Source organism: Hipposideros armiger, unplaced genomic scaffold, assembly GCF_001890085.2.
Source record: "Hipposideros armiger isolate ML-2016 unplaced genomic scaffold, ASM189008v1 scaffold_9, whole genome shotgun sequence".
NCBI lineage: Eukaryota > Metazoa > Chordata > Mammalia > Chiroptera > Hipposideridae > Hipposideros > Hipposideros armiger.
The window spans coordinates 7245291-7263494 of NW_017731359.1; the positions used below are offsets into that span (position 1 = coordinate 7245291).

General features: G+C 39.5%; 1 protein-coding gene across 4 annotated transcripts in view; it reads left to right on the top strand.

The window, feature by feature from the left end:
• The window catches only part of CDH11 (cadherin 11), a 154541-nt gene extending 138885 nt beyond the window's left edge, over positions 1-15656 (top strand). For all 4 annotated transcript variants that reach the window (XM_019656547.1, XM_019656577.1, XM_019656569.1 and 1 more), the window contains exons 12-13: positions 11760-12011; positions 14324-15656. In XM_019656547.1, coding sequence (XP_019512092.1) covers positions 11760-12011; positions 14324-14820 — 749 coding nt within the window. In that variant the 3' untranslated portion in view covers positions 14821-15656. The remainder of the gene's footprint in view (positions 1-11759; positions 12012-14323) is intronic.
• Positions 15657-18204: the final 2548 nt, after the last annotated feature.

Here is an 18204-nt window from a genome sequence, read left to right on the forward strand (position 1 = left end):
TAGTTTGATCTTTAAAAAAAGGCAATCATAAAATACATGTCCACTTTTCCCCAATTACTCATATGTGACATACACTTATCAGCATCAATATAATTATGTGAACATTTTCTTCTAAATATCTACCTTAAGAATGGCTGATGTCAACTGACACCTGTTGTGTAACAATGTTGTTTTCACATACCTTTGCCAAATATTTAATTATTATTTAGAATAAATTCCTAGAGTGGAATTACTGGATCAAGAGCTTTTGTTACTTACTTGACAAAATGCCCATCAGAAATATTTATACAATCAGAAATACTTATAATACCACTAGTAAAATAGGTGAGGTTCTATGTCTTCATATTCAAGCCAACTATAGATATTATTTTTAAAAACACTGACAAATTAACAGGTAAAATATAATCACATTAAAAAATATCAATTTCTTTCATTACTAGTAAAGCTAGAAGTTTTAAATAAGTGTTGATAATGTGGTTTGTTTTTGCTTTGTAAATCTGCTACTCATGTCCTTTACCCATTTTTTGAATTATATATATATATATATACATATATACATATATATATATATATCCAGCAATGCTTTATAAAGTCTCTTCATCTTTTAATGCTATTAATTTCTGACCTGTCATAACTATTTTATAGATTTCTTCAATGTTTCAATGTGCTTTCAATTCTGAATATGCTGTGTTCTTAAGTATAAATGTTGCACTTTTTGTATCAATTTTTCTCTGTTTAATGTTATCCTTTAGCAAGGCTTTCCATATCCAAAATTTACATCAACTTTCACCTATCTTTTTTTCTTTCTTATATCATGCGTTCCATTTCCCCCATTTATCCACATAAAATAAATATACAACCCCAGCTGTTGACCATTTCCTAAATATAATTTAAGAAATAACTGGTCATTTCCAACTGCTTTGTAATACCATCTTTATTATGATCTATGTTACCTACTCTACGATTTTTTTTTTTACTTTCAATTCTTCATAGTCTATTTACAGTAGTACTCAGTATCATAGGCTTCTTTGATGGTTGCATACATATATGTTAAAATCTCACAGATGCTTTCCCCACATTATTTTTATTCTAGTAGCTCTAGATATATTTAGAATGCTGATAAGGTAACTGATAAGTACCTTTGTGAATTTTATTGAGTATGCCTTAAATTTATGAATTAATTTAAGAACTGATATTTAAAAAATATTCTTGCCATCCAGAAGCAATGTCTGACTTTCCATTGAATCAGTTCTTTGTTTTCATTACCATCAGGGATGTTTTGTAGTTTTCTTCATGTTTGTTCTATTCATTCTTATTAAGTTTATGGCTAGCTATTTATATTTTGGATGGTGTTGTGAAGTAGATTTTTAACTTACATTTTCTAAGTGTTTTTATTATTAACTACAGCGACTTTAATTAGTTCATTTATTATTAGACATTGTTCTAAAGTTATATAACTTCTCAGCTGATTTTCCTGGGTTTTCTAGAGTGACAACTATATTAAAATTAAATGACAATTTGCTTCATCTTTTTAAAATATTTGGTTATTTTTTTTTGTCCAACTGCATAGATTTGCACTTTTAGAATATGTGTTAAATAATAGCAATAATGGATGTTCTCACTTTATTTGTTACTTTAATAGGACAATTAGTTCTAGAGTTTCACTATTAAGCATAAAATTGGTTGTTAGATTAAAATTAAGATTTGTGGGGTGTGTGTGTGTGTGTGTGTGTGTGTGTGTTAGGGAATATCCTTTCCATTATTTTATTTAAAAATGTATGTTCAATTTTTATCACTATTTTTGGATTCTAACGGGAATATAGTATGGTTTTGTCCTTTGACCTAATGATTTGATAAAGTAATTAAATTGAAACATCTTAATACTGAACCTAATAATTTTAATTTCCCAACCTCTTGTTCCAAACAAAGAGCATGTGATAAAATGGAGAGGAAAGAGAAAGGGTTAGAGAGTTAATGCTTGGCTTTACTCTTTATTTCTAGTAGGGGATCAGTCTTAATATTAAAACATGAATATTTGACACATGATTAATTCTACTACTGTCTAATTTTTAAAAAATTGTCAGTGATTACATCACTCCTAATTCATGGATTGAGCGGCTATTTTTTTTTCCTAAAGATTTTATTGGGGAATTGGGGGAGGGGAACAGACAAATTGCTGTCCTTTTGTTCTTAAGTCTAGTTGTGGAGGACATTGCTTCACTGGCCCATTTTGGTATTGTGATCATTGCGGTCTTCCTGGCTGAGGCAGTCGGTTGCCAGCAATTGAATGGCTGCTCATGGCAGCTCATGAAAGTTCACACCCGCTGCCAGCCAGCCCCACTGCCAGCCAGCCCCACTGCAGCCTACACCATCACTGGCAACTCACGGCAGCCCAGCTCCAGGTTGAGCTGTTGTTCACCATCTTAGCTGTAGAGGGCGCAGCGTCACTGGCCCTCATGTGGGATCCGAACCGGGGCCCTGCTGCTCAGAGCTGGCGTCCTAAGCCAACTCCTAACCAGCATGCCACTTAGCTGGCCCTGAGCTGCTATTTTAAGAGATAAAGACACTGGACACAATTAGAACACATCCCAGGTTCCCAGAGTTGCACCAGGTCCACTGCAAAATACATATATTTTAACTAAAGTTGAAGAGACCTATCAGATCATGGAGTTACTTGACTATTAAAACATTGTTTAATAATCATTTGATCAGCATGGGGCAGTTTTAGGAGCTTGCAATTGGTTCCTATTATAACAACAGCAAACGTAGTTTTTGGATTTTCAAATCAACAAAATGAATGTGTAACCCTTTAGACATCATGAAACACCTGCCCTATTTCATTTGACCTTCTCTGTCCTTGGTGTTTCTTCCATATTTAGTGCCAGTGTGACTTTCATCAAAAACTAGATATTTCCTAGTTCCTTTACCATAGTCTTTTCTTTCCATCCACCCACTATCATAGAAAAATAAGCTGTTTGCATGTGCCGTGTGCTAGGAAATGTCCCAGGAGCGGGGCTTTAGCAGTAAGTAAGACATAGTCCCTGATGTCAGGGAGTTCCCAAAAGCCCACGGAGCAAAGTTAGTTATGTCATGAAAGCACAGCTAATTTTGATAATGACTGTTAAGGACCTACCCACACAAGAGTTGTGACTAACATGGGGGTCCCCATATAGGCCTGTGCGACTCCAGGCTCGCCCCCACTTACATCAGTCCTTACTAATAAAATACCAGATGATGTCTCCCTTTCTTAAAATTCTTCTCTGGCTTTCCATCTATAGATTTAACTGACACTTCATAGTTTTGTGAGCAATAAATTATATGATCTTTCCCCACTCGGCCCCCCCATAAACTTTGCTTTATCACCTCCTTTCTCTGTTCCCTTAAAGGTTAAGCTCCAGAAACTTCAGACCACCTCTACTTTCCCAGATATGCCATGCTCTCACATGTGGATGCTTTTGCTCTGCCGGGAATGTACTCTTCTGCCTATTCCTCCTCTTTCAAGTCTCACCATAAATGAAATCTCTTAGGTAAAGCTTTGTCAGGTATCCCCAGCCCGTCTTGGATGTTTCCTCCTTCGTGCTCCAGAAACACTGCACTAACCTTTAGTACTTTTTTTTCTTTTTATCACTTTGCATTCTAAGCAATCCTTTCCCTGTCTGCCTCCCACTAGAATATGAGCTCATGGGGGTACGATCCCAATGTTAAGAAAAGTAGGTTGACCAAATGCATGAATTAAAATGAAAGAGTGGATGGAAAAACCATACAAGGTGCCTCAGAAATTTCAGGGATTCGTTATTATTATGGGACAAAAAATGCTTGTGTTATGACATAAGCCTCAGGCTGAAAAAGACAAGCCATCTTTTGATGTTGGAATGTTCTAAAGGAGTCAGTGCCACATCCCAACCCTTCCATCCATTGGTTATTTATTATTCCACCAAGTTATATTGGAGCCAGGAAGAGATGACCTTCAAATGTATTTATTTTGCAAGTATAATATTATCTAAGGTGGGCCAGTTGCAGATCGAATGAGCTCAGATATATGATACTTTCAGAGTTAAGTTTGAATTGCTAAAAAGAAGTAAAACAAAATAAAACAGAAAAAAAAATAAAGTTTGCATGAAAAGCAGATTTGGCTGAGTAAATAAAGGACAGCCAAGGCAGATTCACACTGATTGGACCAATTGGCAAACATCTTCTTTCTTTTCTTTTTTATCTTTTTTCGTCTAAATTAAGTACATTTCTTTTTTTATGAGCAGCACCAAATAACATTCAAATATGCTTCTGTTTTTTTACTTTTATAATTTAAAGATACCAAAACAGATTTCTGTGGAACTTTTTTTTCCCCTTTAATTGCTTTTGGCGGATCAAAATGGCAGATGTCTTTTAATACCCTGCCATTTTCTCTGTGTAAATAATTATGTTCCTTTTCTGCCTGAAAATTCATTGCTGTAGTTTGTCCAACACAGAATGCAGTTTATCTGGGAACTCACACCCTCCCCAACCAAACAAAAAGAGAAATAGGTCTTGGTGGATCAGATCCACATTTGTCCAAGGCTTCCTCTGGTCACTGAATTAATTACTGGGATTTCTCAACTCACTAAAAGGTCTTAAATGTTTACACCCCACTGAATTCCTTGGTAATTTTCCTGGTCTTAAATCAAGAAATACTCAGGCAGTATGTTCCTTTCTCCTTCTCTATCACCAAGGAGAAAATTATCCCGAAGAAAAGTGGAAGGAGAGTTGATTCTAAGGGATTTGATACATTATAACAACGAAAAAAATCTATTAGCACCAACAAGGAGAGTACAGCATTTAGTTATTTCATACACGCATGCACATAAGCAATGATTCCTACTGTGCTATGTTTTGTCTCACATGTGTTGCAGGTCCCTCAGTATCAAAGGTATTAATTAAAAGATCACAATCACACCCTCCCTGGTCGTGTGCAGCCTCTCGATTCAGGGGAGACATTACAGCCACCAGAGTCTTGGGTCAAACAGTTTTCTTCATTAGTATTTTAAGACTAGCCTCCTGTAGAATTGACCCCACTGTAGCATTTCCTTCATTCTAGGATATTGGGAAAATGGTAGATTTCTTTTTGCCTTTTTGCATGTCAGTTTGTTTTTGAAAGTGTGCTTCTGAAAAGGCTATGGGAAGGGAGGTGTTAAATGAGTGTGTTTCTGACATAAAATTCTCAGGTTTCTAAGAACAACTCTTTTTGTGGAACCTGAGTCTACCTGGATCTTCCTGTAGGCTATGATGGGGGGGCGGGGAAGGTGTCCATCTAATTATATAACCATATAGAGGAAATCTGCTTAAAAAATATGTAATTGGCATGCAATAGTATCAGGATTCTAGGATCAGCTATGTGCTATTAAAAATATAGTGAAACCTAGAGGAGTTTGAAACCTTGTTTTGTTTGTATTTTCCATGTTATTGTGAGTAATTTTAGCTTCCCTCTTTGTTTCTTAATTTTCTTTTCTAGAAAATAAGGGTAATTATATATTTTGTACATCGTTTCAAAAGTTCTTTGAGATAAGGTATGCAGAAGAAACAAGGAATAAGATTCGCACATATTAGCAGCTTAATCAATGACTCAACCCAAATAACAGGAGAGAATGATGAGATAAAAAGATCACGATATTTAGCAGGAACACAACGCACACTGCAGATATAGGCAGTGTGGATCAGGTTGGGTTCAGAAGTGAGGACTGCGAGAAGATGAAGACTGGAAATTGACTGCAAGCTAATGCATCAGTAAAATCTGACTGTGGAAGAGCCAGCTTGATGCTGAGATGCGGTGAAAGGAATACCATTCAGCTACTCATTCTGTTAACACAAAACACTGCTAAATGCACCCAGATGAGCGAATCAAGCCCATGCCCTCTAGGAGAATACTGTCTGTTGAAGAGAAAAGACATTCAGTCAATCTTTATAGACTGCAATGTGTGCAGTGACTATAGGTAACTAGACAGTTCACACAGTTCAGAAAGGCAAGAAAATAAAGATATCTACGCAAGCTATTATGTTCACCTTCAAACACTAGCAGGATCAGAGATATCAATGATACAAACTTTAAAAATAGTATTTGAAATTTCTATTATTTCAGTCCCTCGGATTGAAGATGGCAAATACTGACATCAAAGATTAAAATTGATTTTTCAAAATTCACAAATCTGAGTATAAAATATCTAAATAATTAAACTTTCCAACAATATCTTGTGTTAGCATGTATATGTCTGAAATTATTAAAGCTTAAAACTCCATTAAGACTTTTGGGACACACAGTACATATATATATTTCACATATGTACTTATATATCTTTTTTATTATCCTGATGGTGTTATTGACATATTTCTAGGGAAAGTAGAGGGCCCAGAAGAAAGTAATCAAATAATGACCATTCTGCTATGACTGCATAATTAACTGTCTTCCAGTATTTGGGGGCTTTTCATGCAGCCGATAGATGAACTTTATCCCTGAGGTTTGAACAGAAAGGGTAGAGGAGGTAGATTTGGGTCAGGAGTAAACAGGTAAGAGCAAGGCTTGGCCTAGATTCTCCAGGCCTTTAACAATCTCGGAAGAAGGGCCCGAGACCGATGCACCCAAGGCCCTTGTTTATAGGCTAAAGTGTCTCTGATCAGGTCAAACAATGTGGAATCTTTAGCTTCCGGGGCAGAGGAGGACAGAGGAGGGGTGCTGAGGAAGAGCATCTTAAGAGCTTTAGGGAAGCTTCCCTCAGCCTGTGTCAAGCCTGTCTTCTGACATCACATGAGCACAGCAAGTTGTACTAATCTTTGGTACCACTGCTTCCTCTTTTCAAGTTGTTAACATGCAGGGTCTATGCCCGTCTACCACCCATTTTGCTTGGCTTGGCTTTTTTTTTTTTTTTTTTGGCTAATACAAGGTTGAGGACTATATCCCCACCATAATTTTCCTATTTATTTATTTTAACTTGTGGAATGACCGATGGCTTTTAACAACCAATTGCATTAACATAAATTGAAGATATTACCTTAAAAAACTTTGTGGATTATGAAAACCAACTTGCCAATCAATATCAAGGGTAACATCCTATGAACCAGTAATTATAATACAAGGTCACACCCCATGAACCAGTAATTATAAGACATTTATCTTAAAAAGGAGTCTGAAATTTGAAAACGTTAGGTATAAACATGTTTATGTCAACATTATATATGAGTTGAAAACATTGCACGTGACCTAAAAACCCAGGAGTAGAATATTATATAGAAATGAATGATATTTTGGGGAATATTTAATAACATTGGGAATTGTTCCAGAAAGGACGAGAAAAACATGACACCAAATGTCCTGCTTTTCTTTCTTCTTCTTTCTTTTTCTAACTTAGCATTACATCACAAAAATGTCCCAGGTTACTCAAACATAATTTTCCTTTTTAATGTCAATCGTATGTATCCCTCCATTGGGCCACATCACACTCACAGCCCTTATATTGCATCCCCAAACTGGTACCATGGAGACCATCATCACCAGGAACACTTACCTTTTGTTAGTGTAGTGACAAAGTGCACAGGTAAAAGCAGCCTATGATGAGACTAGATTATAGACATACACATTTGAACCTTGAATTTACTTTCCATTAATAGAAACACTGTGATTTGCACTGGACATATACGAGTAGTTAATGGCCTCATTGGCAAGTTTTTGCCTAAATGGGGGGGAAAATGGAACTGGTTACGTATCTGTGGCCAGGGATGAGAACATTGGGTGTCAAGATGAAAAACCGAGGTGTTTGGGAAACATTTTCTTACCTTGGGAAATACATTGCCCAGGACTGAAGAGCGTGAACTATTTTCTACCTTCTGGGTAATGAGCCCTTCTATGTAGGCAGTTGCATTCCAAGCTACGATGACATTTCCAGGAATTCACTTTCCTGTCTTTGCCAATAAACTTTTCTTCATCATTAGTCTCCTGTCCAATGAAGAGAGATTCCGGAAAAGAATTCATATTTACTGCACATCTCCAACAGTCTGGCACTGTGCTAAGTACCTTTATGAATGGAATCAAATTTAAACCTAAAAATTATGATTTTCTTTGATGAGAATATAAACTCTAGGCTTTTACTTAATATGTGCACAGATGATTCAAGATTCAGCCCTAGGTCTGTTGGACCCAAATACTAAGAGATTTGCTCTTTGTAAGCTTTATAAAAGAGAAGGACCTGAGAAATCTCTTGATGGAAACTTAAAAATTGATGCAACATTTGTCTTTCTCTGCCTCATCTTATTAACCATGGGGCCAACTTGGTACTTCTCTGAAAATGTGTCCTTACAGAACCTCTTTTTTTCCCGTTGGCTCACCCATAAACCTTAGGAATGTGTATGCCCCAAGTGGGAGGACCCTCTTAAAGAAGTGGATGGCTAATTAAAATAATGTAGATGAAAGGGACTCTGTAGTCAAACTTAAAATGCAAAATTGGTTTCCAGTATAGGGGTTTCATTATTATTGTTAGCTTTTTTTTCCATTTCTTTTTCTAGAGCTGTTTTTTATGAAGTTCTTGCCCAAAGTGACTCTTTTTGTTAGTGAAAGATCAGTGGTCCGAGTGGACCACAAGAAAGACTATCACAGGCCACAGCACTTAAGACTCCGGAATGCCCCTTTTGAAAGAAAGCTCATCCTCCCATTGGCCAGGGCAACTTGGATCTAGAGGGGAAATATTTTATCCACTCAGGCAACATGGCCCACCTAGGCACCAAGCCAGGCTGGTTAAGCACACTTCCCATCCCACATGCACCCTTCACCAGGTCACCAGCCCTGGAGGATCTCAATAATGGGTGCTAAGTTTTCTGGTAGAAGGATTTCTGAGCCCTCTGGAAGCACAGCACACAGGACAACCATTGGCTTTTATTACATTATTTGGTTCCAGTGACAGTCCCATGAGGCATGCTTGATAGTAACCAGTGTTCCTATTTTAAAGATGGATGAACAAGTGAGGCTCTAGATGGGACAAATGATTCATTTTAAAGCATATAATTAGTGTATGCCCAAGCAGAGACCCTCAATCAATTTATTTCCCACCTCTTGAGCTAATCTTAAAATCCATAAGCAAAATACGTTTGACTAGAAGAGATTACAAAAAAGTTCTCGAGATTCTGCTGATGTATCACTCAGAGATTACAAATGGAGCAGTCAGCTGGCTCGTTTGGTGAGCTTTTATATAATAGTTTCAGTGTGTCTGAGAGGACTCAGCTGTTGAGAATATGAAACGTCTTGAATTCACAGGCTGGTGTCCTGCTCAGATCCATGTTTTCCATTAGTGTTCAATTTTCACTTACTTTCATGTGTAAGCCAGCCCGCTGTGATCTGGAGGCATAGTCTTGCATGGATGGCACACTGAAGAATAGGTTTTAAATGATGGCTTCCACGGGTTTAAAAACCACAAAAATGCTCATTTCACATCACCTCCAGACCAGCACGATGGGTAAAAGAGTGGGACCCAACAGGAAAACTAAGTAAACGGTGGGTGCCGTCCATGGTGGAAAGGTAGATTTGCCCAAGCAATTTATTTGCTTTCTTTCTTTCTTAAATTTTTAAATTTTCATTTGTATTCATGATGTTGTTAGTGACATGTCAGATCATTAAAGTGGGGATAGATATTGTAACTTTTAGTTTGGGAAACTCTTACTGAACTCAAAAAAATGTATAAGAAGAAAAAAGCATCCTTTGAAATAATGTATTGGGGTTGTTGGAAAAGTCATGACGCATTTTTGCAATGAAAAACATAGAAAAAACATACTATGATTTTTCTGACAACCCAATATTAGAGATATGTAAATTATTTTCTAATTGTTAAGCATAGAACAGTGGGATAGCCTAGAACAGGAAAAGCAGTTAACATTTGATTTGACCAGTTTATGTTTTCATGATTTTGTATAGTATATATAATTTTTCTCCAGTGCTGAGCAATATATGTCAGACACACAGAATTCAGAAAATACAGAAATGAGGGCTAGCTCTTCTGCCTTGTTCTGATTGAGATGTTGGCAGCAAAGGGCAGAGAGTCTGTCATCATACGGCTTGCCAAAAGCCAGTGCATACACACACCTCACCTTCTGTACCACCCAGAATATATCTGCTCAGACCTGAATGAAGCTGCAACTACCTTTCATATATTTATTTTCTAACACAGATGGTATATTGCATTTCCTTTAAGCTAAAATATATCAATTTAATTTTGATATTCTAAGATGTTTTTTTCCTACGATAAGAGCTAATTCGTGGAACTGTCAATCCATGTAAAGCCTGCAAGCTATTGGGGCCATCATGTTGGTAATAACATTCATAGTGCTATAGATTACTGATTCTTAACTCACAGATGGAGGCAGGCCCCACCAAGGAGGTGTGCGTGTGTGTAGTTTGATGGAATATCTTCAAAACTTGTAGTGTTTTAGAATACTCGTGTTGTTCCCCAAGCATACAGCCTGGAAAAAAACTATTTTTGGCTGGTACAGATATGCAGAAAACATGATGAGGAAGCATTTGGGGTTGGGCATAGGTAACAAAAAGTTGAGAAATAACATGAAAGCCAACGTCTGGAATTATGGTTAATCCTTTCCCAGAACACAGTTACACCATTTGTTCAACTAATATTTATCGAATGTCTGCTGTGTGTCCAGACTGGAATGGATCAGATAAAACCCTCTATTCTCCAGAAGTTCACAGTCCAGGAGACATCAAAGTGATTATGCCAAGAAACAATGACATGATAGTGGGGTACCAATTTCTATAGGAATATACAGTATCATGGGTCACAGAGGAGACAATAGGAAAGGGCTAGAAAGGGCTCCTGGAAGAGATGACTTTTGCATTCAATTTTGAGGCTTGAGTTCAGCCAGCATGATAAAAGGAACTGCTCTAGGGCATTAGAACCCTTTCTGGGTAAAAATACTAGGCACAAAAAAGCTCATGGCTGCTTGGGAACAGACATGAGCTCTGCATGTCAGGCTGAACTGGGAAGGGGGACATGAACCTGGAAAGCAAGGTCAAGTCTAGATCTGAGAAGGACCTGGTGGTTTGCTGTGTGGAGCTGGGCTGGGCTGGGCTGTGTGGGCAACAGAGCGAACTTGGAATCATTTTATGCAGGAGGGGTGATGTGTTTCACTGGGGGGCTGATGGTGCTTAAATTTCAAAAAAACTGTAAACCTGCTGCTGGGTTTATAAAATATTTCCTCTTTAAAGAAGGTATGTTCATGATTGGGTTCATAGTTTGGGCAAGGGTGGAGGGTGGACAGGAAATCTCTGGGGGAAAAAAAAAAGGCCAAGTTCTTGTCAAGTAGGGAAGGTGTGAACAAGGAAAAGAATGGTTGTTTTTGGTGTTGCTGTTGGTGTCCTTTTTCACACTCATGTATGTACTTAGATGCTATACTAACACAGAGTATGTGGTTGAAGCCCACACTTGCTTGTATGTGACAAAAAGGACTCCACCCACACAGAAAACAGTGTGGTTACCTTGCCAATGAAGGCCTTCTGTGTCCACCAGAGTAAACAAGAGCCAGTTGCCGAGTTTTGTCCCCAAATGCGGAGAGGTTATTCTGTGCTCCCGTCACACTGAGCTTGTAGGGGCACCTGGATGGAAGAACAAGTGGAAAGAGTCTGGTTGTTACCTGGTGGATGACAAGGGCGCCCTCAGATCTGCGAGGCTGAATGCCAGAATGAGGTTGCGATGCGTGTGGTCCCGCGCTGAGAACACACCTTGTCTCCCCTCTTCCCACAGATAACACCGCGGGGGTGTACGCCCGGCGCGGAGGGTTCAGCCGGCAGAAGCAGGACCTGTACCTCCTGCCCATCGTGATCAGCGATGGTGGAATCCCGCCCATGAGCAGCACCAACACCCTCAGCATCAAGGTGTGTGGCTGCGACGTGAACGGGGCGCTGCTCTCCTGCAACGCCGAGGCCTACATCCTGAACGCCGGCCTGAGCACCGGGGCGCTGATTGCCATCCTGGCCTGCATCGTCATTCTCCTGGGTAAGGTTTCTGCCCGGTCACCCGCCGCAAGGTGCCCGTGCTAGAACAGGTTATTTCTCGAGGTCAGGCTGGTTACCAGAACTATGCTTTATACTGTGGATACAATTTGAGACCAAGAGGCCGTGCCTGCCCCCATCTTTATGCAATGGGTTGCAGGCAACTTAACATGCAGTTGAGAGCAGAGCTGGGGGAAGGTTATGATGAGCAAAATGCTGGGCATCCCAGGATGGCATAGCAGAAGCCACTTAGGGGTGCCACCAGGGGACATCAGAGAAGGTTTTACAGAAGAGGGATTTAGGCAGAGGCCTAGTATATGAGCAACCGTTTGCCTTACAAGAGGAAAGGGAAGAATTAGAGACAAAGAATGATCATGAGGCAAAAGACAGTGTGCAAAGGACGCAAGGAACTGGACAAACGTGCCTGGACCTTGGCTCCTCCTTTAATTATATATCTGGATGCGCGCCTCCACTTACGGGAACCCCTGGGGAGCGATCGCTGCACTAACAGCTGAGTGAGGTGCCCCTCTTCTGCGCCTTCCTCCCACCTGTGCTTTACTCGGGAATCACAAGAATGTACTGATGCTAACAACATCTACCATGGGTGGGCCTCAGGAAGGTCAGATCAGTTCTCTCCATGTCTCAGAACTTGTGAGGGACAAAAATCAGGATTCAAATCTAAGTATGTCTGCCACCGAATTTATGCTCTTTCCATGATGTTTTAGTTCGCCATGAATTAATGGGGCTCGGCTGCACAGGGATGGGTCAATGAGCTCAGTTCAACAGACCGTTCCTGAGTATTATCTGGGTACCAGGCCCCATGTTTGGCCCTGCGGGATGAAGAGAAGAATCACACAGTGCTCAATAAGTTCGTAGTCTATCAAGGAAAATATGCCTGAACAGATAAATGACAGAGGCACAGGGTGAGGGCCATGACAGGGACAAGAACCAAAGGTGCCAGGGGCAAAAGAGTAGAAAATGCCTGACATTGACTACAAAAGTCAGAGACGTCTTCCTGGAGGATGTGACATTAACCTGTCAGATGCTGAAAGAGTATTCCAGCTGATGGAATAGGCTGGGATGGATGGATATTCCAAGCAGAGGGAATGGAATATGAGAGAGTTCTGAGGAATTCAGAGTCTAGCTGGGGAGCCAGAGGTGTAAACCATGTGATAAGCATCTTGACGATGGTAAGAAAAGGGGCAGGTTGGTGCACAGAGCAGGTGCCAACAGCCCTGTCTGGTGTCCGGATAGGATGCCAGGGAAGGTTTCCTTGAAGCAAGATAAGACAGAGTCAGACAAGCAAAGAAAGCAAAAGCGAGTGGCCTGGGCAAAAGTGTCAAGGACAGGGCTCAGAGGAAGGGCTGCTCAGTGAGCACTGGGAGCCAGGTATAGTCCAGGCAGGTGCAAGCACTGACCCTGCATCTCAGAGTGATGGGGGACCCGGAGGGGCTCTCAGACCACTTGCCAAGTTCAGCCACAAACATTTTCGTCAGCCTTGCTGAGTGGGTGGGAGATTGTTCTAATGGAACATAGTAGGAACCCCTTGTTGGGGAGGCAGCAGATAAAGAATAAAGCCTTGTTGGAACTTCCCTTATAAGCAGCTCTGCTCATTCAGATTGCCAGAGCTTAGTGGAATTTCCTCTAAGAGAGGGGAAGAGACAGAATTGCTTCATCTGGAGTTCTAGGTGATGCTATTTTCCTATATTCAAATAAATAAGAGATTTGTCTCTTGGGTTCTGCATAGACTTCCCCTCTTCTATATGGTGGTTTGAAGAGAATCCAGCCATGCTTATGATGAGATTTCCTATTAAGATAGAGTCGGGTTAATGCCGACCCCACCCCCAGACCTCTAGACAGGAGCTAGGCATCACCTCCTACTGAAAGGTAGGAACAAGGTCTCTGAACATACTCATTTGTAAACTTGGAGAGGCTGCTATCTTCCTTTGCAACAAGAACCTGGCATCAGCCATCTTTAAGAAGCTGCAGGCCACATATTTAGCATCTTCCTAATTCTTCGGAAGATGACTTCCAAATAATGGTGTCAGATTGATTTGTGAAAAGCTCAGAATAGCTCCAGCTTGCCAGTTTGTTTGGATATGATATTTTCCTGGCAGCATTTTGCCGGGAAAGGGTTAGGTGGAGGGCAGTTTTACACATCTCTGGGGATTCTCGGTAAAGCTCTCATTTCGCAGGCTGGTTCCAGCTCTGAAGCGTGTATACATTATGCTTTGCGGTAAGCAGAGGTCCCCTGGGAAGAGAACCTGGGGGATGCAGGGCTTAACCTATGCTCACTTTCCTTTTCTTCCCCTGTAGTCATCGTCGTGTTGTTTGTGACCCTGAGGAGGCAAAAGAAAGAGCCGCTCATTGTCTTTGAAGAAGAAGATGTTCGAGAGAACATCATTACCTATGACGATGAAGGGGGCGGGGAGGAAGACACAGAAGCCTTTGACATCGCCACCCTCCAGAACCCTGACGGCATCAACGGATTTATCCCTCGCAAAGACATAAAGCCCGAGTACCAGTATATGCCGAGACCCGGGCTGCGGCCAGCGCCCAACAGTGTGGACGTTGACGAATTCATCAGCACGAGAATACAAGAGGCAGACAATGACCCGACCGCCCCCCCTTATGACTCCATCCAGATCTATGGGTACGAGGGCAGAGGCTCGGTGGCCGGGTCGCTGAGCTCCTTAGAGTCTGCCACCACAGATTCAGACTTGGACTATGACTACCTACAGAACTGGGGACCTCGTTTTAAGAAACTAGCAGACTTGTACGGTTCCAAAGACACTTTCGATGACGACTCTTAACAATAACGATACAAATTTGGCCTTAAGAACTGTGTCTGGCGTTCTGAAGAATCTAGAAGATATGTAAACAGGTATTTTTTTAAATCCAGGAAAGGCTCATTTAAAACAAGCAAAGTTTTACAGAGAGGACACCTTTAATAAAACTTCAAGGACATCAGAGTGGTAAATACTGTGAAGTACCTTTTCTCGCAAAAAGGCAAATATCGAAGTTGTTTATCAACTTAGCTAGAGAAAAACCACTTGGCATACAACATATTTAAGCGGAGGAGGAGTCTAACGGTGAACTTACAATGAAGGGAAATTGTTTATGTGTTATGAACATCTAAGTCCTTCTTTCTTTTCTTTTCTTTTCTTTTTTTTTTTTTCGTCAAAGAAGCTTCCACAAAATTAGAGAGGACAACAGTTCTGAGCTGTAATTTCGCCTTAAACTACGGACACTCTATATGTAGTGCATTTTTAAACTTGAAATATATAATATTCAGCCAGCTTAAACCCATACAATGTATGTACAATACAATGTACAATTATGTCTCTTGAGCATCAATCTTGTTACTGCTGATTCTTGTAAATCTTTTTGCTTCTTCTTTCATCTTAAACTAATACGTGCCAGATATAACTGTCTTGTTTCAGTGAGAGGCGCCCTATTTCTATGTCATTTTTAATGTATCTATTTGTACAATTTTAAAGTTCTTATTTTAGTATACATACAAATATCAGTATTCTGACATGTAAGAAATGTTACGGCATCACACTTATATTTTATGAACATTGTACTGTTGCTTTAATATGAGCTTCAATATAAGAAGCAACCTTTGAAATAAAAGATTCTTTTTTAATTCTTTGTTTGAGTCTTAACATTGAAAACAATTAAGTTTTTCTAATGACCCATTTATATTTCTAATTCAAGATATTGTGATCTTTTAATAATCCTATTTATGATCTGTTACAGTCTGCTGCTTTTATTGTTTATTTAAAGTCAAATATGTTTTGCAAATGTTTTTTTTCAGACAAGATTTTGTAACATCATGTAAAGCTTTTTTGTACATGCTCAGTGTTAGCTTCCTGGTTCCTCTTCACACACTTCTTCTGGGAAAGTAGGATGCTAAAGATCTAGGTCAGTCTAGAATTTTGCGACACTTGTTATATAATATGCATTTGTCTTGTATATCAGTAGTTTGATGACTAAGAGAGATGAATCCGTGAGGGAATGAAATTGTCCGAACTCTAAAGTTCAAGATATAGATTTTACGCCCCATACCGAGCATTTGGGGTTTAGGGGAGAGAAGAGTCAAAAATATAACTTTGCCACCTGTAGTTACCAGACCTCCAATGTCACTCTATTTTTCCTTCCTTTGACCTTGCCAGGCTATCAGAATGACTCTTGACAGTTAAAACGGCTTACTTTTCCTCCTGTCATTTTAACTTCTCTTAAAAATATTATGCAGCGTGTTCAATTCTGATAAAAGATCAATTTATTTCCAAGCCTTTGTTTTAAAATATGCTTTGGCCATAAGCTCAGAACTAGGGCAGAGACCATGGTGGATTGTGAGGGTCAATGCCATTTGATCTGTCCAGTATGCCTCCAGCCTCCTGTATGCTTTACCTGGGACTTCTGTGAAGGACATTTTTCCTGTTCAGTTGGGCCAAAGGTCAAAACGTAGCAATACTCCTGGAAAGACCACACAAAGTCATGCTGCAAGTACTTTCTTTCTTTCCCCTTGGACACAGGGCACATGCTTTCTCTTGGATTGCAGACAATTTTTAGATTATCTTTTTTTTTTTTTTTTTACTTTATTGTGAAGGTTTTTTTTCAAGTGTTTCTTATATCTTGCTACATACTATTTTTATGCCTGAGTCAAAATGCATACAAAGGAAAATGTTTTTATGAAAGTGCTCACTTCCATTTTACTTTGCATTTAAATCAAATTGTCTGAACACTTCAATGGAATAAATTCTGTGGACAATGTCACTTTGGAATCTTTCATTTCAGTGAAGGATTTGCACATTCTCAGTGCTTCCATAATTGCAGGTTTTGTTCATTTTTTTATATAGTTTTTGTAATCCAAAGAGTATTTTGCTAGATTTGCACAGTTCTCCAATTGAATTTGAAATGAAGAAATAACTCAAAAGGAATATGAACAGCACTTAAACAAGTATAGAGCTACAAAACCCTGTCACCATCGATGATCTTTTTTTTTTATAAATGTATTTGGATTCGATTTGACAAGTATGTTTTTACATTTTTATGTTTAAGTTTTTTAAAAAATGCCATCTACTTTTCAATAGTTAGTTAAAAATACTTGTTTTTCTTTTAATCTTTTTTTTTCTTTTTCTTTTTCTTTTTTTTAGCTTTTATGGTTTGTAGAACCCTCTTAGAAGCCTGGAAATAAAATGTCTTTTCTGACTAGTGGAGTCTTTTTTCATTTGGAACATACTGCCTTAAAAGCAATCTTAGTTTAAGTGGTCCTTTCTTATTTCGATATAAAGTAATCACTGCTTTATGACATCAATTCAGCTGAAACAAGGAATGCTGCTCTGTTTTTCCTGCCCTTGAGCAGTGGGTATTGCTTACATTCATCATTCATTCATTCATTTGTCAAAATCTTATTTGGTAGACCCTGTCCTAGTTACAAGGAGGCAGAAGGAACCTTGCTGTCTTCCTTGACAGCTTTCAGTCTTCCCAACCCTGCTCCAAAGTATCCATCCTGTTGTCTTGTAATCCTATACACCTATGCTTACCTACCTCCCCAGGCATTGCAATAGGAGACTTCCTCTCCTCCAGAGCTGAGGGAACAAAATAAATAAAAGATATAACAGGCTATGGTGAGATGTTGACCATGAATGAAGGGCAAGCCACTTGCAGAGTTCTGGACAGGCCTCGTGTTGAGCGACATTATGTCTTCTAGGTCATTGTTCCTGGGATGGTGGGAAGATAGGAGAACACCTTACCTATATCACTGGGAGAAACTTATTAAAAATGCGTTTTCATGGTGCTCAGAGAGCATCACCCTATGTCAGGTGGTACCTGGTCAAGAATATTTGAAATTTCTCCTGGGTAGTTGTGTGACATCCTTCACCTCTTTGAGAGCCCTCGTAAGATAATGAGGAATGAGTTGAAATCTCTGAGCAGAAGAGTAGCCAAGTGTTTCTGGCAGGCAGTGTGAGGACAGATGAGGAGCATATCAATCTAGAGGCATGCCGGGAGGGTTTTAATGAAAGTCACAGTGCAATATAAGGAGTGCTTAAAATAATTCAGTAAGCAGAGGATGGAAACAAGGCTTTTCTACTTCTGCTGTGCCATCAGCCTGGCTAGACCATTCTCATCTCTGACTTCTTAGCTGCTCTCTACCTCCCAACCTCTTCTCCACAAAGAAGCCAGAGGTA